The sequence below is a fragment of the Stenella coeruleoalba genome, assembly GCF_951394435.1.
Source record: "Stenella coeruleoalba genome assembly, chromosome: 3".
NCBI classification, from domain to species: Eukaryota; Metazoa; Chordata; class Mammalia; order Artiodactyla; family Delphinidae; genus Stenella; species Stenella coeruleoalba.
In genome coordinates this window covers 61,155,438-61,180,556 of record NC_137148.1, presented here as the reverse complement: position 1 = coordinate 61,180,556, position 25,119 = coordinate 61,155,438, and the positions used below count along the sequence as shown (strand labels likewise).

General features: G+C 39.1%; 1 protein-coding gene across 1 annotated transcript in view; it reads left to right on the top strand.

The window, feature by feature from the left end:
* The first annotated feature begins 1,334 nt into the window (after positions 1–1,334).
* Positions 1,335–25,119, top strand: part of TBCA (tubulin folding cofactor A) — a 102,748-nt gene continuing 78,963 nt past the window's right edge. Inside the window, exon 1 of the mRNA XM_079917355.1 lies at positions 1,335–1,474. Within this exon, the coding sequence (XP_079773481.1) occupies positions 1,422–1,474 (53 nt within the window). The 5' untranslated portion in view covers positions 1,335–1,421. The remainder of the gene's footprint in view (positions 1,475–25,119) is intronic.

Here is a 25,119-nt window from a genome sequence, read left to right as displayed (position 1 = left end):
GTGCCACAACTTCTAAAGCCCACGCGCCCTAGAGCCCGTGCTCCTCAACAAGAGAAGCCAACGCAATGAGAAGCCCGCGAGAGCAGCCCCTGCTCGCTGCAACTAGAGAAGGCCCGCATGCAGCAACGAAGATCCAACACAGCCAATAACTATATAAATTTGTTTTTTTAAAAAAGAAATATACCAAAAATAAAAATTAATTTTGGGTGATTCCAAAGTATCCAGGGAGCATTAAATGGGCAGAGGTCAGTCGTGGTAGACTTTCTCCAGGAGGTGGGTTTTGATCTTGGATTTATACTAAGGTTCCTGAACTGTCAGGGTCTTGAACTGTCCAGAGCTAGTCACAAAAGCCAGAAGGAGTGAATCAAGTGTAGGGAAGGGTAAAGAGAGGCCTTTAAGAATGATACCAAGAAACTATAAAAGGAAGGAGGCTCTGCCCTGCGTTCCTTGGGGGACTCCGCCGGGAAGAGGTTGCCAGGGCTCACTGGAGGTTTGTTTCATTTTATGCAATAGACACATTTTTTGAAAATATAAAATAGTCAAAAGCTGTTGAGTATTATGTCAGGCGTTGAGCTTTAACCTTCATATCTACTCTGTAAAGTGGACATTATTTCTATTTTGCATACAAGGCAAAAACCTCAGCAGCGAGGTTAAGTGTCCTATGTGCCTAGTGTCAGTTAGCTATTAAAGGGTAAAACCCCTTTAATACCAAAGGTCAGTGGGTTTGTTTGACCACGAAGCCCAAGCTTTTTTATGCCACACAATTGTTGTAAGTTGGATATTTAAGATTTACTAGAGGTAATGATTTTTGGATAAGTCCTATAGTCGTTTTTTTTGTTAGGTGCATTTATCCACAAACATTGTCTGCAGAGGTCTGAGGTGTAGGGTAAGGATTTTCTTAACTGCGTGCATGACGGTAGTTTATTTCTTTAAACCTGCATCATTTTACCCCATTTGACATAAGATAATGACACCGAAAATATCTTCAATTTTTAGGTCACTCCGTCCTTTCAGCGGATAATCTCGCAAAGCAATGTCATGGCCAAACCAGTCTATCCGGGGAGACACAAGTTTCCCCAAACGCCCGGGCTGTGGAGACCGGGAAAAGTGTAACTTGTATTCACACTAAGAGGAGGGCTGTTCAAGAATAAAAAGGAGGGCTACTTGAGATAGACAAGCCAGGTTCTGCGAGCGAGAAACTCGGTGGAGGTGGATGAGTGGTAACCCGCCCTTGGCTCGCGACCCTAGACCCACGCCCAGCGGGTGTGGCGGCAGCGCCAGCATGGCTCCCGCGCCGCGCCGGAGTGTGCGCATGCGCGCCGGCCAGCGCCGGCTACGCCTACAGACCCGCTTCCTTCGCTTAGTCTCCCTCAACGGTTACCCGGCTCTCCGCCACTCGTTCCCGCGGCGCTCGAGGGACCATGGCCGATCCTCGCGTGAGGCAGATCAAGATCAAAACCGGCGTGGTGAAGCGGTAAGGAGCCACGAGCGGCGCAGCTGCCGCCGCCTCCTCTTCCTCGCCCCTTGGCGGCCCGAGAGGCCGGGCGGAGCGCAGGCCCGAGCTGGGCCCCGGACTCCAGGCCTCAACTGGGGCGCCGCGGCCGGTGGCGACGAGGCGGGAACGGAGGGAGCGCGCAGGTGCCCAAGTCACCGGACCGGGGCACTCCCCTCCCCGCGCCTGCCCGTTCCAAAACCCAGCCGCGGAGCGGTGAAGGTCGCGGCGGCCCCACCCCTCCGGCGCCCGCAGTCGGGGAGGCAGAGGGGCGGCGGCCCGGCTCTCGAGGGCGGGGCGGGCTGGGGTCGTATCTCCGAGTGCGCCGCCCGGGTCTCCCTGCGGAACCTGGCTGGTGGGGGGCGCTTCCGGTCCATTACCTGCGCTCACGTGGACGCGCGAGCCCGTTGTGAAGTTTAGGGGGTCGCTGCGAGCCCGGCCCTCATTAGAAATGGGACCTTGCGGGCGCCCTGTCATCTAACATGGCAGGCGGGACTCGCAGTCTGAAGAACTGCGGTGTGAACTTCCAGCACACTCGACAAACTTCTGTGGCCTCACTCCCCGGCTAGCTTCCCCGAGGCTCGCCCCGGAGCTTGTGGGGTGCTGTTCAAGTAACTATCCTGTGTAGGCCAGTCCTGTAATTCGCCGTCGTTCTCACTGCTGTGAGACACTGGAGTGCTTATTAGGCCTTTATTGTTCAGACCCCAAAAGATGAAACTTTTTGATGAGGCATTCCAAGAGAAAAGATGAACAGCCTTCTGAAGAAGCAGGTTATTTGGCAGTAAACATGTCTAATCCTAGCTCTCTGGCTTCTTCCTCTGCCCACCTTTCCTCCCTGTGTTGATATTTTCACCAGAGGAAGGACAAGGCAAAGGGGAGAATAAATTCACTTTTTAAGATATTGCCTCCGCGGCTTAGCACAGCATTGCACTGTGCTTTCCAGAAGCTGTCATTATTGTTAAGGCGGTAAGGAGATAGGATGAGTAGTAGTGAAATGTACAGCCTTTTCTGAAGTGAGACTGCTTGGATTCCAGTCCTGATTCTGCCATATATTATGTATTTTTGAATATATTACATTGCACCGTGCCTCAGTTTCCTGGTTTGTAAAATGGAGTAAGTACCCGCCTCGTGCAGTTGTTCCAAAAAATGCCTGCTCTTCTGTTTAACAGTATGTGGTAAGTACTAGTAAATGTTAACTAATACTATGGTTTGTATTCCCATTTTACAGATGAGAAACTGAGGTTTAATGAAGTTAAAATAGGAAAAGTAAACTTGTCCGGGGTCACTGTGCTAGTTAGTGGCAGAGCAGGGAAAAGCACTAGGGTTTCTGATCTACAACCTTTTGTTTTAAGCTACAGTGCCCCCCAGAAGAGTATTTTTTAAAACGTGTGATAATAGAAGGGGAGTTGAGATGTGTAACTGAAAATATAATTTGCCCTATTACCCCCAAGTTCTGTTTTCACTTTTGTTAGACTTACTTTGGTTATGTCATTTTCATAAATCTATTTGGCAGAAGTACCAGGGTATAATGAAGAGTGCTTTAGAGGGAAAGTCATGAGAAATGACTTTTTTATTGAGTATAGTTGATTTACAATATTAGTTTCAGGTGTATAACAGTGATTCAAAATTTTTATTAATTATTCTCCATTAAATTATAAAATATTGGCTATATTCCCTGTACTGTACAATATATTCTTGTAGATTATTTATTTTATATGTAGTAGTTTGTACTTCTTAATCCCCTACCCCTATTCTACCCCATTCCCTTCCCTCTCCCCACTGGTAACTACTAGTTTGCTCTCTATATCTGTAAGTCAGTTTCTGATCTGTTATATTCATTTGTGTGTTTTATTTTTTAGATTCCACATATTAGTGATAACATATAGTGTTTGTCTTTCCCTGTGTGACTTACTTCACTAAGCATAATACCCTGTAGGTCCATCCATGTTGTTGCAAATGGCAGAATTCCATTCTTTTTTATGGCTGAGTAGTATTCTGTCATGTGTATATGTGTGTGTGTGTGTGTGTGTGTGTGTGTGTGTGTGTGTGTGTGTGTGTACGTATATCACATCTTCTCTATCCATTCATCAGTTGACTGACGCTTAGGTTGCTTCCATAGCTTTGCTACTGTAAATAATGCTGCTGTGAACATGGGGGTGCATGTATCTTTTCGAAATAGTGTTTTCATTTTCTTCAGATAAATACCTAGGAGTGGAATTGCCGGATCATATGGTGGTTCTATTTTTAGTTTTTTGAGGAACCTCGATGCTGTTTCCCATAGTGGCTGCACCAATTTACATTCCCACCAACAGTGTACAGGGGTTCCCTTTTCTCCACATCCTCACCAGCATTTGTTATTTGTGGGAAGACACACTCATTTAGATAATAATTTAAGTTTTCAGGCTTTCAAAAATTTTTAAGTACTTATGGAAACTGCTTGGAAATAAAGTTTTGTTTTCATTTTATTTCAATAATAGAGCATCGTCACACTAATTTTGATTCTTCATACATAAGTAAATTTATCATTTTTATGAAATCCCCTCATAATTTACTTCATAATATCTCAAATTGCTTATAAATTAATGGAAATGCCTACTGTACATTTTTTTCATGGCTTTTCTGTTGACATTTTGGTGTAGAGCTTTCCCATATATACTGAAATGAGATATGGTTTTTAAAAAACCTAAAATTTCTATTTTAGCTGCTTATTACTCATATTTTGCCTTGGTAGATAACTCTCTAAATCCATAAATATTGTTCCCTATTCTCCTGTTACATTCTCCTGAAAATTATTTTACTCTGACTCCTTCCATCTTCTGCCTTAGTATCCTGTTTTTTTTAAAATTCTACATTATACTTCAGCAAAGGAAAAAAATAGATGAGGCAGATGTGGCAACACGTTAATAATTGTTGGGGATGAATGGTCATGGGTCTTCATTATATTCTTATCTATATATATTAAACATTTTTTATAATAAAAAGGTATGCATTTTTTCTCCTCCAAATTTAGTTTCAAAGACTTCTCAGTTAGTTTCATGATTCAGACATGTTCTTGGTTTTGTGAACGGCATTCTGTGCATTGGTTTCTTAAAGCAGTGGTCTAAAATTCAGTTTCTGTTCTCAGCACCTTTTTTCTAGTCAAGATGTTCATTTCCCATCACCTCATTTATCTTCAGAAGTAACAACTTTTATTTGGAAAAAGAGATTTAAAGTCATTCAAGCCCAAAATTCCTTCAGTTTTCTTTCCAGGAGTTCAGAACCATTTAGAAATATATTCTAGGTGTTAGTCCTAGAGTTCAGTTTGGGTAGGCTGTGTGCTTGGGAGGGTAGATTCTTAGAGTTTAGCGTCTAATCAAATCTGCTAAAATACTTCAGGTGATCTGAAAGTTCCCTGTAGTGGGTTTTAGAAAGAAATGTGGACAGGCAGATGGAATATTACTGGAGTATGGAAACAGGCAATAAATAAAAGGTGGTATTTGGCAACTGAGAGATCAAACAATGAGTGGAAGATGCGCATTTCAGCATGTTGGCAAAATGGTGATTTTAGACCCTAAGGAAATAGGCAGAAGCCTCACAGTGCTCTAGTCCTAGAGAAACTTTGTTATTTCACATGGGAACAAAGGCAAAGGATCTGATTTCCTGAAATAGATTTCAAGAGAGAGGTTAGACCCCTAGAAACAGGAGAGTCCAGTTACTAGGAATGGCTTGTAAGGTGAGAGTTAGACAGCAATGAGTCTGACTTGGTACTGAGTTCCTGACTCGTAGGACTTGTCAAATATCTCCTCCCCTGCAATGGGATTGTTTTTCTAGGGCTAATTCTGGCTGTGAATTAGAGATATGTGTGCACTAGGGGCTGGGTAATATACAAGTTTCTTCAAGCAGCAGCCTGTGTTCACATGTGACTCCTTGTTAATGGGTATTAGTTGGTAGGTTTGGGTCTTGCAGGCTGTTTTTAAAGATTTGATGTTTGACAAATATTTAACAAATGAGACTGAATATCCTTTACCAAATTACACCAACATCACTGGAATATTTTTCTTTATCTTCTTATCTTCCCTTGAGACTGGGAGTGACATCAGTGACGAAACTGTCTTGTTCACTGCTGTCTTCAGTGCCTGGCATGGAATAGCCACCTGACCTAAGTTTACTGAGATTAATTGAATGATCAATGCCAGACAGTATTAAGCAAGGTCAGATTTACTCGAGTTTTCTATTGAAATAATCACAGCCTCCTTTTTGTTCATCCTTGATAATTTAAGGGCTTATATTAGGAGTTTGGGATTAACATATACACACTACTATATATAAAATAGATAAACACAAGAGCCTGCTGTATAGCACAGGGAGCTATATTCAATATCTTGTAATCACATATAATGGAAAAGAATCTGAAAAAGAACATATATATGTATATGTATATCTGAATCACTTTGCTGTGCACCTGAAACTAACACAACACTATAAGTCAACTATACTTCAATGTAAATAAATAAATTAATAAAGTGTGTATGTGTGTGTGAAAAAATAAAAATAAAAATAAAGATTTGAATCCATGTTCCAGATTGCTAGACCTACTTATATGTGACTGGGCACAGCTAATCTGGCAGCCCTAGCAAGGAGTTACCAGATATGACTCCAAATTTCTTCTTCTCCAGTGCAGAACTGTAAATCTCCCCCACCTCCCGCCCCCCAATGTCTCGCTGACATTAGTTGTCTGGGTTTACCTGGGACAGAAGGGTTTCCAGGATATGGAACCTACAGTGCTAAAGTTGGGAAAGTCCCAAGCAAACCAGGGTGATTCGTATTAGTACTTACGTAAGTAGCTAACATAGCACTGTTTTGTGTGTGCTGTGATTATTTGGAGACTATTTGTTGATAGTACAACTGTGAATTGAATGTTGTACTTTACTTAGAACTTAAATGCATCCTGTAAATATGAAGTTTCGACAGAGAAGCTTTTTTTCCTGTATTAAATTATTGGTGATTTAGAAAATACTTTTCTCTAAAGTAGAAGATACAGCATTGATTTTTTTTCTTCTAGTTTTATTGAGATATAATTGACATACAGCAACTGTATAAGTTTAAGGTGTACAACATAATGATTTGACTTATATACATCATGAAATTATTACCACAATAGGTTTAGTGAACATTTATCATCTCATATAGATACAAAATTAAAGAAATAGAAAAAAATTTTTTCCTTGTGATCTGAACTCAGAATTTACTCTCTTACAACTTTCATGGTAACATATAGTGTTAATTATATTTATCATGTTGTTCATTACATACCTAGTAGTACTTATTTGCCTTATAACTGGAAGTTTGTACCTTTTTGACTATTTTTATCCAATTCCCCTTCTCCCCCACTCCCCACCTTTGGTAACCACAAATCTGATCTTTTTTCCTATGAGTTTTTTTTGTTTTTGAAGTATAATTGACCTACAACGCTGTGGTAGTTCCTGATATACAACATAGTAATTTGACATTTCTGTATTTCAAAATGAACACCATGATAAGTCTAGTTACCATCTGTCACCATACAAAGATGTTACATAATTATTGACTGTATTCACACTGTACCTTTCATACCTGTGACTCATTTATTTTGTAACTGGAAGTTTGTACCTCTTAATCTCCCTCACCTATTTCTCTCTTCTCCCCCACATGCCTCCCCTTTGGCAACCACCTGTTTGTTCTCTCTATGATTCTGTTTCTGTCTAGTTATGTTTGTTCATTTGTTTTTTAGATCCCACATATAAGTAAAATCACATAGTGTTTGTTTTTCTCTGTCTGATTTATTTCACTTAGGATAATGCCCTCTAAGTCCATCCATGTTGTCACAAATGACAAGATTTCATTCTTCTTTATGGCTAATATTCCATTGTGTGTGTATGTATAAGTAATTATAAATATATATATCAATCACATTTTCTTTATTCATCTGTTCATGGGCACTTAGGTTTCTTCCCTATCTTGGCTGTTGTAAGTGCTGCAGAGAACATCGGAGTGCATATATCTTTTTGAATTAGTATTTTAGTTTTCTTCGGGTAAATACTCAAGAGTGGAATTGCTGGATTGTATAGTAGCTTTATTTTTAATTTTTTGAGGAATCTCCATACTGTTTCCTATAGTGGCTGCACCAATTTACATTCCCACCAGCAGTACACAAGGGTTCCTTTTTCTCCACATCCTCACCAACATTTGTTATTTGTTTTCTTTTTTAAAATTTATTTATATTTATTATTTTTGGCTGTGTTGGATCTTCGTTGCTATGCGCAGGCTTTCTCTAGTTGCGGTGAGCGGGGGCTACTCTTCGTTGCGGCGCGCGGGCTCCTCTTGTTGCGGAGCACAGGCTCTAGAGCGTGCCGGCTTCAGTAGATGCGGCACGTGGGCTCAGTAGTTGTGGCTCGTGGGCTCTAGAGCGCAGGCTCAGTAGTTGTGGCGCATGGGCTTACTTGCTTTGCGGCACATGGGATCTTCCTGGAGCAGATTCTTAACCACTGTGCCACCAGGGAAGCCCTGTTATTTGTTTTCTTTTTGCTACTAGCCATTCTGACAGGTGTGAGGTGATATCTCATTGTAGATTTAATTTGCATTTCCCTGATGATGAGTGATGTTGAGCATCTTTTCCTGTGCCTGTTGGCCATATGTATATCTTCTTTGGAAAAATGTCTATTCAGGTACTCTGCCTGTTTTTTAATCAGGTTGTTTGTGTTTTTGATCTTGAGTTATGAGAGTTTTTTGTGTATTTTGGATATTAACTCCTTATCAGATATATGTTTGCAAATACCTTCTGTTGAGTAGGTGACCTTTTCATTTTGTTGATAGTTTTGCTTTGTTGTGCAAAAGGTATTTACTTTGATTAGTTCCATTTGTTTGTTTTTGTTTCCCTTGCCCAAGGTGACAAATCCAAAAAGATCTTGCTAAGACTGACGTCAAAGAGCGTAGTGCTTATTTTTTCTTCTAGAAGTTTTATGGTTTCAGGTATTACTTTCAAGTCTTTAATCCATAGTGAGTTCATTTTTGTATATGGTATGAGAAAGTAGCAGCTGTCCAGTTTTCTCAATACCATTTTTTGAAGATACTGTCTTTCCCCCATTTTTCACTAAAGCAGAAGAAAAAAATAGCCTTGATGTTTTAAATGCTGATATGTTATTTCAGCTAAATGACATATGTCGACCATAAGTTTCCAAGTATGATTTCTGTTTATAAAATAAGGGTTTTTCTCTTCTTAAGCTGTATTTATGGTAAATTCAAGAAATTCTTCTGCAAGAACAAAATGTTTTCATTCATTTAACATAAAAGGTTATTTAATAACTTTAAAGCCAACTTATTTTCAATAAAGCCTGCTAAAAATGTCCACTGGTGAATGAATTAATTCATTAAAAATGCTTTCTGAAATATATCTTTTTATAACCATTTTAGATTGGTAATGGCTTAAAATCCAATGTGAACAAAGAATGTTAGGGCATTGGAAATAGCACTGACATTGGCCCATAGTTTTCCTCTGATTAAATGAAAGTGACACCAGTAGATTAGAATGAGACTAGGACAATTCACACTGCAATTGTGTTAGTTTAACTTTAACAATCTTTTAACACTCTTGTTTAAATGTAGCTGACATACCATAATTACAAATCTACAAGGCTTGATTATAGAATTTTACATCATGGATCTGTGGGGAAATTGTATTGATTTTTTTTTTTTTAAATAAAGCAAGCACCTTTTCCAAACTGTGGCATCTTTCTAAGTTTGTTTACACCTATACCTCTAATATACAACTGTGTATGATATATATAACATATATATTGTACAGCAGGCATAAAAAAAATAAAAGGTAAGTAAAATCGCCACAGTTAAATATATATATTTATATATATAATAGATGTTATAGTGACAAACATATTTATATATATAATACATGTTATAGTGACGTACATTATGTATATGTATGCAGATTATATATTTTATATTGACATAAAAGTGAAAAATATGAATGACACATGTACTTACATAGACATGGAGATGTAGTTTTACCCGTTTAGCTGTAGTTGTATATACGCTTCCCCTTTTTAAAGTAATTATAGATAGAAATATGGTGGACAGTGTCTGGGAGAGGTTAGGGACATAGCCTTGTAAATTATTCTTGTAAGCTTTAGTAGCTTTGTACCTTTTCGTGTATTCTCTTCTTCCACATCATAGCACTTTGATGTGAGTTAAAGTAAGTTCAGCCAAAATGGCCAACTTCCTACCTTGAAATTTAGCCAACTCCTTTTGGAATGTCTGTAATGTATCCAGGTCTCCAAAGTGATGGTCAGAGTCACTGTCAAAATGGATTGCAGGTGGTCAGCTCTTCCCCACCTTCTGCCAACTACTTGGCAAGCATTGACTTGTAGGAGCTACACAGCTGGCAACCAGATGTCTCTTTAAGCTGGAAAGGAGGAAAGCTAAGGTCACTCATGACCATGGTTGTCCCAGCACAACCTGTATTATTCTGCAAGTTGAATGTGGAAATGAAAGATCTTTCGACCCCTGTGTGTGCATGTAGGTGTGTTCTGTGTTTTCATTGCATTTTTTTTTGATAGAAAATTTTAAAAATTTGTAGTAAGCCAGGTTGGAAAATTTTGTTAAAAATAGTAGTCCACACAGACCTACTAGAGCATGGACTTGAGGATATGGGGAGGGGGAAGGGTAAGCTGTGACAAAGTGAGAGAGTGGCAGGAACATATATACACTACCAAACGTAAAATAGATAGCTAGTGGGAAGTAGCCGCATAGCACAGGGAGATCAGCTAGGTGGTTTGTGACCACCTAGAGGGTTGGGATAGGGAGGGTGGGAAGGAGGGAGATGCAAGAGGGAAGAGATATGGGAACATATGTGTATGTATAACTGATTCACTTTGTTATAAAGCAGAAACTAACACACCATTGTAAAGCAGTTATATTCCAATAAAGATATTTAAAAAAATAGTAGTCCAGAACTATTTAGGATATAAATGCTTAGATGTGTAGTCTTCCTATTCCAACATTCCATTTCCAATAATACAATTATACAAGAACATAATTCCAACTGTGATTCTGTTTAATGTGCCCAAATAGAGCTCATTTTAAAATAACAATGACTGATCCAAAGATCACTTATTTAGCAGCCTCACTCAGAACCTCTATCTTTGAAGCACCTGGTATGGTGTTGACATATAATAAATGCTCGACAGAAGTCCTTCCAGTGAACAAAGGCATGGATGAAGCCTTACTCTATAAGGATTTTTGACCTGAGAAGCAGTAGGGAGCTACTGAATCGATTATGATGTGACAGCATAATAGTATAGTTATTGCTGCAGTTGGAGTTAAACAGATGGAATCCCAGGCTCCACTTACTACATAGGTGACCCTGAGCAAGTTATTTAACCTTTAAAAGCCCGAGTTTTCTTAGCTGGAAAATGGGTTAATGATATTATCTTTCTTGTACTGTTGTTCAGAGAATTGTAAGGTAATCATTTAAAGCACTAAGCCTAAATGCCTGATATGTACGTTCAGTATATGTTAACTGCTGTCATTATTATCATCGTAATCATTCTGTAGAAGTATAAACAGTGTAGTCTCTCCAAGAGAGACCCTGGAACTTGCTTTCATTTAAACTTTTTTTTTTTTTGGTCGTGCCACACGGCACGTGGGATCTTAGTTCCCTGACCAGGGATTGAACCCACGTACCCTGCATTGGAAGCGCAGAGTCTTAACCACTGAACCACCAGGGAAGTCCCTTGCTGTCTTTTTTTTTTTTTTTTGGTACGCGGGCCTCTCACTGTTGTGGCCTCTCCTGTTGCAGAGCACAGGCTCCGGACGCACAGGCTCAGCGGCCATGGCTCACGGGCCCAGCCGCTCCGCAGCATGTGGGATCTTCCCGGACCAGGGCACGAACCCGTGTCCCCTGCATCAGCAGGCGGACTCTCAACCACTGCGCCACCAGGGAAGCCCCATTTTTCTTTAAATTGTTGAGATGTTGATTCCCTGCTTTGAAGCCCCAGCAAAATATCTCTGTTTATATCAGTGACCCTGTATTTTTAACACCTTAAAAAATACTGTATCTTTTGCCCATTTTTTGATTTGGGTTGTTTGTTTTTTTGATATTGAGCTGCCTGAGTTGTTTGTATATTTTGGAGATTAATCCTTTGTCTGTTGCTTCATTTACAAATATTTTCTCCCATTCTGAGGGTTGTCTTTTCATCTTGTTTATGGTTTCCTTTGCTGTACAAAAGCTTTTAAGTTTAATTAGGTTCCATTTGCTTATTTTTGTTTTTATTTTCATTACTCTAGGAGGTGGGTCAGAAAAGATCTTGCTGAGATAATGGCCATCATCAAAAAATCTACAAACAATAAATGCTGGAGAGGGTGTGGAGAAAAGGGAACCCTCTTGCACTATTGGTGGGAATGTAAATTGATACAGCCACTGTGGAGAACAGAATGGTGTTTCCTTAAAAAACTAAAAATAGAAGTACCATATGACCCAGCATATAACCTGAGAAAACCATAATTCAAAAAGTCACATGTACCCCAGTGTTCATTGCAGCACTATTTACAATAGCCAGGACATGGAAGCAACATAAATGTCCAATGACAGGTGAATGGATAAAGAAGATGTGGTACATATATATAGTGGAATATTACTCAGCCATAAAAAGGAATGAAATTGGGTCATTTGTAGAGATGTGGATGGACCTAGAGTCTGTCATACAGAGTGAAGTGAGCCAGAAAGAAAAAAAACATATCGTATATTAATGCATATGTGTGGAATCTAGACATATGGTACAGATGAACCTATTTGCAGGGCGAGAATAGAGACGCAGATGTAGAGAACACAATGTGTCAAGGCCAGTTTCCCTCTTACTGCACTTCCATAAAGTTTATCGTAGGGAAGAGTCGTCAAGTGAGTGAGTGTTTAAGAGCCCTTATTCTAAAATCTATAAATGATTCACCAAAACTGTCAGAAGACATCCCTACAATGCTAATGCTAGATTATAATTATTTTCAAATCCTTCTTAATATTTTGTTTTTTATTGAGTTCCCCCTTTGTTGTTGATATCCTTTCACCTGTGCTAAAGGAATATTTTATGGAGCCTTATGTGTATACATATGCTTTAACTCAGGGTTTATTTGTCTATAAACAAGTAGGCATCTATTTTTTCACTAAATGATCCTCAGCTTCTGAACAGTACTAAAATGACATGCTTTTAATGTGCATCCATTGCCTGAAATATGTCTGTACTCTATGAAGCTTTTGAAGACCTATAATTCTACTGAAGTGTAATTCAACTTAGGTTACTAGTACAATAATTTTCATCTCAAACCTAGGACGTTAAGTTCTAAGGACTTTGCACTATGTAAGATATACAAAGTTTTCTTAAGGCCAAGCAGTTCTTCTCATCTTTTTAGGGACCAGAGGAATGGTGTATAATACATTGCTTATAACAAAACAGGCATTTAATACATATTTGCTAATTGAGTTGAGGAATGGAGAAAACCAGAAAAGAGGTCAGTTATATGAGGGGGAACAGCTCAAGAGTCTGCTCCCCCTCCTATAATTGAAGTTTGCTTTTATCACTAAAAGTGAGAGATTTTGAAAGGAGAGGGGTTGCTGAATACTCCAGTTAAACTTCAGAAGAGCAATAAAGGGCTTCCCTGGCGGCGCAGTGGTTAAGAATCCGCCTGCCAATGCAGGGGACATGGGTTCGAGCCCTGGTCCGGGAAGATCCCACATGCAATGGAGCAACTAAGCCCATGAGCCACAACTACTGAGCCTGAGTTCTAGAGCCCACGAGCCACAACTACTGAGCCCACGTGCTGCGACTACTGAAGCCCGCATGCCTAGAGCCCGTGCACCGCAACATGAGAAGCCCGCGCATCACGACGAAGAGTAGCCCTGCTCAGTTGCTCCGCGGCATGTGGGATATTCCCAGACCAGCACTCAAACCCGTGTCCCCTGCATTGGCAGGCAGACTCTTAACCACTGCGCCACCGAGGAAGCCCTAGAAACATTTTTAATTATTAATAAGTTCAATCTAAAAATGGTTTTGAGGGACTTCCCTGGTGGCGCAGTGGTTAAGAATCCTCCTGCCAGTTCAGGGGACACGGGTTTGAGCACTGGTCTGGGAAGATCCCACATGCTGCAGAGCAGCTGAGCCCCTGCTCCACAGCTACTGAGCCTGCGTTCTAGAGCCCGTGAACCACAGCTACTGAGCCCGCGTGCCACAACTACTGAAGCTCACGTGCCTAAAGCCCGTGCTCTGCAATAAGAGAAGCCATTGCAATGAGAAGCCTGTACACCACAATGAAGAGTAGCCCCCACTTGCTGCAGCTAGAGAAAGCCTGCATGCAGCAAGGAAAACCCAACGCAGCCAAAAATGAATGAATGAATTAATTAATTAAAAAAATAAATAAGGCTTTGTAGTTTACCTAGAACTAACCAGAACACTGTCTCTCTTTGATTCTAATTTAATAGACGTGTGTGTGTGTGTGTGTGTGTGTGTCTTTGTGTGTGTGGTGTAACTGCCTATTGTTAAGTTACTTACATAAATAGGCTCACCCATACCAGGATGTTATTTTTGAAAGCTAAGAAAAATAGTAAGGATATAGGTAAATTGAAATCTCATTATGGGCAGTAGGTGATATTTCAGGGGAACGTAATATGGCAGAGTTTTGGGCCCAGTCCTTAGGGAACTTGTGCTCTGTTATATAGGGTGCATATATCTAAATATTTATTCTTAGAACTGCAAGTATCTCTTTATATAAATCCCCAATCTCCAGCTTTCTCTTGAGCTTTAGACTAATTTAAAGTATTGAATTTATGTCCTTAGTATGCTCTGGTTTCAAACTCTGTCTGACACCAAACTAATTATTTTCTCAAATCTGATCCTTTTCATCTATTTTATGAAGAACAAAATTTATTTCATGTATGAAAAAAATTTAGAGAAAGCACAATAAACCTGAAATGAAACAATACAGGTACATTTGAAGTGCCCCTTTCTGAGTTTGTTCCTTTTCTTCTTTGCCTCTTAGTGATTATTATTCTGAATTTGGTCTTTATCATTTCCACACATATTTTTAAACTTCTATTTTATATGTAGATATACATGAACCATATTAAAGTATTCTGCACACTTAACAACACTTATATTTTTGTGTAACATAAAATATATCTGGAAGGATACATAGGAAACTGGTCACGCTGGTTGTCCCTGGGAGAGAAACTGTATAACTAGGACAGGGATGGGAGGAAATTCTTTTAATTTTGAATTGTGTATTACCTATCAAAATATAGATTAATTTAGAATTTAAAAACTATAAGTAGTGTCATATTGTAGGAATCTTTCTTTAGCCTACTTTTTGTGCATATTACTGTTCTCGAGATTTATTCATGTTGAAACATTCAGCTCTAATTCATTCTGTTGCGTGAATTTACTAGTGTTTTGTTTCATTCTCATGTTGATGGATATTTAGTTTTATTTTTTTCCACTTTTACAAATGATGCTACCATGTACTTTGTTAAATATGGCTTCTAGTGCACATATATAACAGTTAGTATAAGGCAGAATTTTCTAAGGAATGGGCCCTGAATGGATTACAGGTATACAAGGGTATAGCTGTCCTTAATCTTCATGATGGCCAGGTATGGCCAAGAAGAGCCATGGACTGTATGGGGGAAGAGCCTTTCAGACAAAAGAACAGTAGATACAAAGCCTTGAAGAAGAGAGAAAGATTGGCCAGTTTGAGGAGGAGCAACCAAGTGAGAAAGAGGAGGAGGGGTAGGAGACACCTTGAAAAGTAGGAGGGAGAAGATATAGATCCTACAGGGCCTACCTAGTGTGTAAGGATTTGGGCTCAAGTCTCAGGAGATGTCACCACCTCTGCAGAAGTTTCCTGTCTGTCTCCCTTCTCTGTGTTCTCAAAGAACTTTGTATAGTAGCCTTCTCTTATCCATGGAGGATATGTTCAAAAACTTGTAGTAGGTGCCTGAAACTGCAGATAGTACCAAACTCTGTATCTACTATGTTTTTTCCTGTACTAACGAGTGGGTAGTGTATACAGTGTGGATGATTCACATCCTGGGTGGGACAAAGCAGTACAGTATGAGATTTCACCACAGTACTCAGAATGTGCATGCAATTTAAAACTTACTGTTTGTTTCTGGAATTTTCCATTTGATATTTTCAGACTGCAGTTGACTGGGGGTAACTGAAACCTCAGATAAGGGGGGATTACTGTAATTATCTGTTGCTTTCATTAGACTGTTGGTTTCCAAAGTATGGTCCAGGGGCCCCTGGGGGTCTCTGATACCCTTTCAGGGTGTTTGCAAGGTCAAAGTTATTTTCATAGTAATACTGAGATATTGTTTGCCTTTTTCACTTTCATTTGCACAAAATTGTATAGTGGAGTTTTCCAAAGACTAATGATATGTGATATTGTAACAGATTATAATGAAGAAGGAGATATAAGAATCCAGATGCTTCTGTTAATCTAGACATTTAAAAGATTTGCAAAAATGTGAAGCATTGCCATTCTTCTCACTAAATTTTTTCATTTTGGAAAATATAGTTATTTTTCATAAAATAGGTTTTTTTGTTAACATGTACATTTATTTTGTTGTTTTTCTTTTTTCTTTTTTTTTTTTTTTTTTGCGGTATGCGGACCTCTCACTGTTGTGGCCTCTCCCGTTGCAGAGCATAGGCTCCAGATGTGCAGGCTCAGCAGCCATGGCTCACGGGCCCAGCCGCTCCGCGGCATGTGGGATCTTCCCGGACCGGGGGCAGGCGCACTCTCAACCACTGCGCCACCAGGGAAGCCCCTATTTTGTTGTTTTTAAGTGAATTAATAAATACTACATTTTTAATTAAAATATTTTTGTGATTTCCCAGTTTTAATTTCTAATACAGTAAATATTAATATATATAATTCACATAACCAAAAGTTCTTTGAGGTCCTGTGGTATTGTAATTTATAGTAAGAGATATATATTTCGTCTTCCTCCCCATTCCTGACAGAGAGCTCCTAAAACCCTTGAAATTTCCTCGATGATGAGAGTAGTGAAGTTGTCTTATGTTAATTAGACAATTTTGGAAAGCACCTGGGTAACCTAAGGATGGGGGCTGTTGCCAGGGGAACCAACCATGATTAAAAAGTTGGAACTTTTAGTCCCATCTCCTGACCTCTGGGGAGAGGAAAGTGCCATGAGGTTGAATCAGTCACTGATGGCCAGTGATTTAATCAATCCTGCCTCTCTGATGAAACCTTCATAAAATCCCAAAAGGACAAGATTCCAGATTGGTGAACCAGAACACATCCATACCACCATGTTGAGCTCCAAACTCCACAGGGACAGAAGCTCCTGTGTTTGGGACCCAGTCCTGTACATCTGTCTGTTGATTAATATCCTTTGTAATAAACCCGTAAACCAGTGAGTAAACTGGTTTTCTGAGTTCTTTGAGCTGCTTTAGCAAATTAATCCAAGTCAGGGAGTGGTTCCTGGGAACCTCTGATTTATAGCCAGTCGGTCAGAAGCATAGGTAACAACCTGGGCTTCTGATTGGCATCCAAAGTGGGTGCGTCTTGTGGAACTGAGTCCTTAATCTGTGGAATCTGGTACTGTCTTTAAGTAGATAGTGTCAGGATTGAGTTAAATTGTAGGACACCTAACTGGTGTCAGAGAATCGCTTGGTGTGGGGGGAAAAAACTCATATGTTGGAATTAGTGCCAATCAGAATCATAGGCTCTCAGTAATTTTTAAAAGTATTTTGAGACCAAAGAGTTTGAGAACTACTGTACTATAACAATAATTCTCAAACATTATTATGTAAAAGAATTAACTTGGGTACATTTAATTAATTTTTAATTTTAACGTGGGAACTTTTAAAAAACACATTTACTCAGGCTTTACCCCCTAAGATTCTAATTCTGTAAGTGTGGGGCAGGATCCAAGAATTTGTACGTTTTACAATGCCTTTGCATAATTCTATTATAGGTGTTCTTCTAATCATACTTTTAGAAGTATTGTACACCTCTTTGAGCTTCTGGAAGTGCAAAACTGTTTTCTCCATGTTTGTACATTTAGCATACTGTCTAGTATATACTAGGTGCTCAGCATTGTTGAATGACTGGATGGGAGTTGAGGATAGGGTTGAGATCCAGGTGACATCAGCAAGATGTTTTGTTGGTTGGAATGTAGAATTTAAGTTGGGGTGACTAGCAGTGACTCAGGTTATGTCAAAAAAGGAGACAGATTTTTGAATTGTTTTTAGGTAATTCTAACAGAAGAATCACTCTAATACCTTATTTATATTATTAGTGAATAAAGTATTTCACATGTATATTTTCCCAAAGGTGAAACCCCTATAAGTGCTGAAACTATTTTTAAAGATACCTTTATGGAAAAATTTCCCCAAACATTACTTTGTTCATCAGACTACACTGCACTTTCCCATAATCAGTTTTTTCCTCCATCACTGAAATGAATATTGCTACTAACTTTTAAAAATAGGTGACCATAAAAATTTTAGGATTATTTGTTCTAGTTCTGTGGAAAATGTCCTGGGTGATTTGATAAGGATCACATTAAATCTGTAGATTGCTTTGGGTAGTATGGCTGTTTTAACAATACTAATTCTGCCAATCCAAGAGCATGGAATATCTTTTCATTTCTTTGAAACATCTTTAATTTCCTTTATCAGTGTTCTGTAGTTCTCAGTGTTTTATAGTTCTCAGTGTATAAGTCCTTCACCTCCTTGGTCAGGTTTATCTCTAGGTATTTAATTAATTTATTTATTTGACATGATTTTAAAGGTTTTTTTTGTTTACTTTGAAATTTATATGGGACCACAAAAGACCCAGAATTGCCAAAGTAATCCTGAGGAAAAAGAACAAAGCTGGCGGCATAATCCTCCCAGACTTCAGACAATACTGCAAAGCTACAGTAATCAAAACAGTGTGGTACTGGAACAAAAACAGACATATGGATCAATGGAACAGAATAGAGATCCCAGAAATAAAGCCATTACCTACAGTCAATTAATCTTCAACAAAGGAGGCAAGACTATACAATGGAGAAAAGAGGTCTCTTCAGCAAGTGGCATTAGGAAAGCTGGATAGCCACATGTAAATTAGAACACTCCCTCACACCATACACAAAATAAACTCAAAATGGCTTAAAGATTTAAATATAAGGCATGACACCATAAAAGTCTTAGAAGAGAACGTAGGCAAAACATTCTCTGAAATAAATTGTAGCAATACTTTCTTAGATCAGTCTCCCAAGGCAAAATAAATAAAATCAAATATAAACAAATTGGACTTTATCAAACTTACAAGCATTTGCACAGCAAAGGAAATCAAGAACAAAATGAAAAGACAGCCTACAGACTGTGAGAAAATCTTTGCAAAGGATGAGACTGACAAGGGCTTAATTTCCAGAATATACAAACAGCTCGTACAACTCAGCAACAAAAAAACAACCCAATCAAAAAATGGGCAGAAGACCTTAACAGACATTTCTCCAAAGAAGACATACAGATGGTCAACAGGCACATGAAAAGATGCTCCACATCGCCAATTATTAGAGAAATGCAAATCAATGAGGTGCAACCTCGTATCAGTCAGAATGGCCATCGTCAAAACGTCTACAAATAATGAATGCTGGAGAGGTGTGGTTACCTTATACCTGATTTGGTGTTTTCCAAATCACCAGCGAAGTCCTGATTATCTTTTAATATAAGCATCCCCACAGATAAAGAGTGTAAAGTGGATGTGAGGCTCCAGTCCCACAACCACATACTTAATTACTTCCTTCCTCCTTGTGTAGAATAATGTACATCCCTCAGGCAGCCCAGGGTTTTTACCTGGTGGGAAGGGGGCTTCCCTTGGAAAGGGCAACCCTATCCATTTCCAGGACTGTGCATTCAATGTTGCATGCTTGGGAGCTGAGAGAGGAGGTCTGCAGACAGCAGTCTGTATAGTGGGTGCTGAAAACCATTTTGGTTCTGGGTTGCTCAGGCGCTGAGGCCAAAGAAGACTAACAATATTTTTAAATAATTCTTTTCCATGTTATGTTAATTCTTTAATTTTTTTTCCAGTTTTATTGAGATATAATTGACATATAACATTATATTTATTCAAAGTTTACAACATAATGGTTTGCAATATATATATATAGCAAAATGATTACTACAATAAGTTTAATTAACATCACTTCACGTAGTTACAGTCTTTTTCTTCTGATGAGAACTTTAAAGATCTACTTTGTTAGCAACTTTCAAATATACAATATAGTATTGTTAACTACAGTTACCATGCTGTATATTACATCCCCAGTACTTATTTATGTTATAACTGGAAGCTTGTACCATTTGGTCACCTTCACCCATTCTCCCCAATTCTATCCCTCAACTCTGGCAACCAAACTAAACCAAACCAAAACTATGAGTGTGGTTTTTTTAGAGTCCACATATAAGTGAGATCATACAGTATTTGTCTTTCTCTGTCTGACTTATTTCACTTAGCGTAATGCCCTCAAAGTTTGTCCATGTTGGCCCAAATAGCAGTTCCTTCTTTTTTTTGTGGCTGAATAATACTCCAGTGTGTGTGGGGGTGTGTGTGTGTGGGGGGGGGTGTGTAGGTGTGTAGGTGTAGGTATGTGTGTGTCTGTGTACACATTTTTTTTTTATACTCAGGAATAAACCTGACCAAGGAGGTGAAAAACTTATATGCTGAGAAGTATAAAACATTAATGGAGGAAATTGAAGATAATTCAAAGAAATGGAAAGATATCTCATGTTCTTGGATTGGAAGAATTAACATTGTTAAAATGGTGATACTACCCAAAGCAATTTACAGATTTAATGTGATTCCTATCGAGTTTCTGACAACTTTTTTCACAGAACTAGAACAAATAATCCTAAAATTTATATGGAACCATAAAAGACGCAGAATTGCCAAAGTAATCCTGAGGAAAAAGAACAAAGCTGGAGACATAACCCTCTCAGACTTCAGGCAATACTGCAAAGCTACAGTAATCAAAACAGCATGATATTGGCACAGAAACAGCCATATATATCAATGGAACAGAATAGAGAGCCCAGAAGTAAACCCACACACCTATGGTCAATTAATCTTCAACAAAGGAGGCAAGAATATACAATAGGGAAAAGACAGTCTCTTCAACAAGTGGTGTTGGGAAAGTTGGACAGCTGCATGTAAATCAGTGAAGTTAGAACACACCCTCACACCATACACAAAAATAAACTCAAAGTGGCTTAAGGACTTAAGTATAAGGCATGACACCATGAAAGTCCTAGAAGAAACACAGGCAAAACATTCTCTGACATAAATCGTAGCAATGTATTCTTAGGTCAGTCTCCCAAGGCAATAGAAATAAAAGCAAAAATAAACAAATGGTACCTAATCAAACTTATAAAGCTTTGCATAGCAAAGGGAACCATAAACAAAATGAAGACAGCCTATGGCTTGGGAGAAAATATTTGCAAATGATGTGACCAACAAGGGCTTAATTTCCAAAATAGACAAACAGCTCATACAACTCAATAACAAAAAAAACCCAGTCCAATCAAAAAATGGACAGAAGACCTAAAGAAAAATGGGCAAAAGACCTCCTTTCTTAGACTTACATTTATGTTTTAAGCCACATTTATTTATCCATTCATGTCAGTGGACACTGAGGTTGTTTCCATGTCTTAGCTATTGTGAATAATGCTGCAGTGAACATAGGAGTACAGAATCTTTTTGAGATAATGATTTCTGTTAATTCTCATTCATGATACCTTAAGTTCTTAAGTTTGGTACAGCATTTCTAGAGAAAGATTTTAATTTATTGTTGATAATTTTTAATCTGGTACCATATGTTTTGTAATTATTACTGCCATAGGTTTAAAAATCTAGCAGACATACATACTTTCAGTCTTCTTTACCTGTCCCCCCCAACCAAGGGTGAGATGTTTAACTTTTATTTATTTATATCATCTTTTGTATTTTCTACTGGTACTAGAAAGTATATGGGTCTCAAATAGATACTTTTATTTTCTGTATTTATATTACTCTTTTTAAACTAGCATTTCTAGTACTAGATTAAATAGAAGTAGTCTCAGGAGCCAATTTTGTTTGTAAGAAGAACGATTCTAAAGATTTTCTGTCTTTTGAATGGGCAATACTGTACATAATATTTTGTGATGACTCTGAATCTTCATTTTGAACATCTTGGGGTGAACACTGTGGCTGCCTCCTTAGTATCTATTTTTTCTTCTCTTGATGTATACCTGTATTTTCATTCCAGTGTCCACCGTTTTTTACCACACGCACATAGCTCATGTTCTTGAGGGAAACTGCTCCACTTCTAGCTTTAGGAATGGGCCTCTGAGTGAATCTAGCCAATCAGATTCCATTTCCTGGTTACAGGAATTGATTCAGGGTGATTTAGGCTGATCTAAGCAAGGTACACTTCAGAACTCTTGCTTAGAATTCTGGGACAGATGTGCTTTCTTCCATGTAATTGATTGTGGCTGCAGCTTTCTTTTGGCACTAGGGAATCTGGCCTTGAGATGAAGCTTGTACTGTGGGTGACAGAATGAAGAGACAAAAAGAAATTTCATAATATATCTGCTGGATCAGGCAACCCTGAAGCAGATCCTCCCCTGGATTTTAGTTGCATGAGCCAAAAACTCCCTGTACTGTTTAAATCCCTTGAATTGAAATCGTGTTACTTATAATTGAGTACTAACTGATACCATTTCTCGAATCCCTAATTTAGGTGTGTACCTATGTATAATGTAAGGAGTGATTTCCTTTACTGAACTGGCTAGGGATTTCCTTCCTTTCTTTCTGTCTCTCTCTCTCTGTTTTTTGTTTGATTTTTGTAAATTCTGTTGCTTTCGGCTTAACTTTTACCCCCTCTTTTCCTCTCCATTTCAGTGTCCTATTGAGATCTGATCCTCTGTATCAGAAGTAAGGAAGAATGCTGTCTTTCTTTAACCCTCCCCATCACCTCTCCACTCTTATCCTATTCAGTGCTGTTCTTTGATTGGGGGTGGGGGTGGTGTGGAAGAAAGAGGAGAAGGAGGAAAGGACAGATGAACCTATCTTGCCTTAATCCCAACCATTTGTTGTCACAGACTCTGTCCCTGCTTCTGTTCCAGTCCCTCAGTAGAAGAGTCACCACTTCTGTTGCAAGACCTGCAGTAATTTAGGAGGCATTCTTTTTATTTTTTAATTAATTAATTAATTTATTTTTGGCCGCGTTGGGTCTTTGTTGCTGCGTGCTGGCTTTCTCTAATTGTGGCGAGTGGGGGCTACTCTTCGTTGCAGTGCACAGCTTCTGATTGCCATGGCTTCTTTTGTTGTGGAGTACAGGCTCTAGGGGGCGGGGGCTTCAGTAGTTGTGGCTCGCGGGCTCTAGAGCGCAGGCTCAGTAGTTGTGGCGCATGGGCTTAGTTGGAATCTTCCCGGACCAGGGCTCGAACCCGTGTCCTCTGCATTGGCAGGTGGATTCTCAACCACTGCGCCACCTCTTGGCATCCGTTCTGTTTTTTTCCCTCGCTAGAAGCATAGTAATCCATAGTATACATAATATCCTGTAGAAAGTATTGCATGCACATACTTAATAGTGTTAAATAACCTTTTGTGGGATGGTTTATGAAGCTTAACACCAAGTATGTATAGCATTTTTCCCATGGAAAACATGCCTACTGAGATCCTAAAAACTTGACTATAATTAACATCTTTGCAGTGTAACTGAGTCCCTAATTGGAGAATGCTTGAATTATATTGTGACAGCTTGGTTTCGTGTTTACTTTAAATTTTTTCTGTCTCTTGCTTTCAGGTAATATTGTCAGCCATTAATGTAACTCTTTGTGTTCCTGCTTCTAGTAACTTGTACTTATGTCTGTCACTGTTCTTTTTGCTACTGCTAATCTATTTTAGGGGAACCTAGACTGTTTTTACTTCTGAATAGTGATGTGAAAATTGAGATTGTCAGAAGTCTGCTCTCTTATTATTGCTTTACTTGGACTATACTCTCTTTCTCTGGCCACCATAATATTATACATAACTCTCCTCTAGGAAGTAAGCTCCATGAAGGCAGGGATATATCCCCCAGAGGCCTGGTATAAAAAAGGACTATTGGTAAATATTACTAAATGAATGAATTTACTCTCTGTGACATTTTAAGTTCCTTGAGAACAGAAACAGTATCGTATCCTTCATCTCTCTTTAATATATTTAAACAGTCTTTTGAACTATTTTCAGTATAGACATGGCACAAAATTCCAGAGTTACCAAAAGATAGATACACAGTAAAACATGAGTCTGCCACCCCTATCGACTAGCCACCCAGTTTTTCCCTCTCAAAGTCAACATCATTACTCATTTGTGTGTGTGTGTATCCTGCTAGAGATATTCTGTACATGCACAAGTATTTACATTTATGTCTTTAAAAACAAAAAACAGATGAGAGTTGTTGGGCTGCACCCTGCAGGCCTGCAAGGCCTGTATTTGCCCAGTTTCAAGACTGAAGAAAGAGCCTGGAGTCAGCAACAGAGACATCAGTGGTTTAATGGATAGAGGGAATCTTAGACCCTGTCTGAAGCAGGGTCCTGGAATGACACCCCACTGTGTGTCGCAGATGGCGGGCAGGACATGGTGGCGGTCTTCACCAGAGGTGGGGTAGGGGGTGATTGCCAGTTACAGGGGGAATTGATGTCAGGTTGGCTTATCATTTACCAGGGAAACTAGCAGAGGTGCGTGCCCCTCACTGCCCCTTTGATAAGAACAGTCACTAGCTGGGCCCTGGGGCAAGTATACGGGAAGGTCAGTCCAGTGAGTAGGGTGTAGGTGAAGCAGGCACTGGTCAAGCAGGGGTTGTACAGAGAACAAGAGAACAGCCACCTTGAGTGGCATGACCATACAGTAATATACCCTGTAGACACTGTTTTTGCACATTGCATTTTTTGTTCTTTCATATTAGGATATATAGAGCAGCCTCAATTTCTTTTAGAGTATTCTTTATGGACATAACATATTTTTTAAAACCCAGTTTTCTATTGATGAACCTCTATATTGTTCCAGTATTTTATTCTGAAAGATACCTCAGTGAGTTTTCCTGTATGTGTTTTGTTTTGCAAATGTGCAGGTATATCTGTAGAATAAATTCCTACAAGTGGAACTGTTGGTGTAGGGGAGGAGAAACTTTTTTCTCTACCCTCCTAAATACTCTGGTTGGGACCCTGTAAATTAGACAAAAGACAGATTAACAAGAAAGAAACTACACAAGTTTATTAACACAAAAACAGGAATATTCAGTAATAACTCGAAAGGATGGTTAGCACTTGGCCTTATATAGCATCTTAACAAAAGAACAATAGATTTGTAGAGAAGGGATAATACAAAGGAAAAGGACTTTGAGTTTCTGGCAGATTGTGAGAAGGTAAATATTTGGGGGGTAACTATTGTATGGTAAGGGCTAATAAGTAGGTTTGCTATGTAGATTCCTCTGGTGCCTCTCTGGGCTGTTAAAGAGTCTAGAGTGATTAATCTGGTGGTTAACTTCTGTCTTGTGGTAGAGAGGGGAGGGAAGG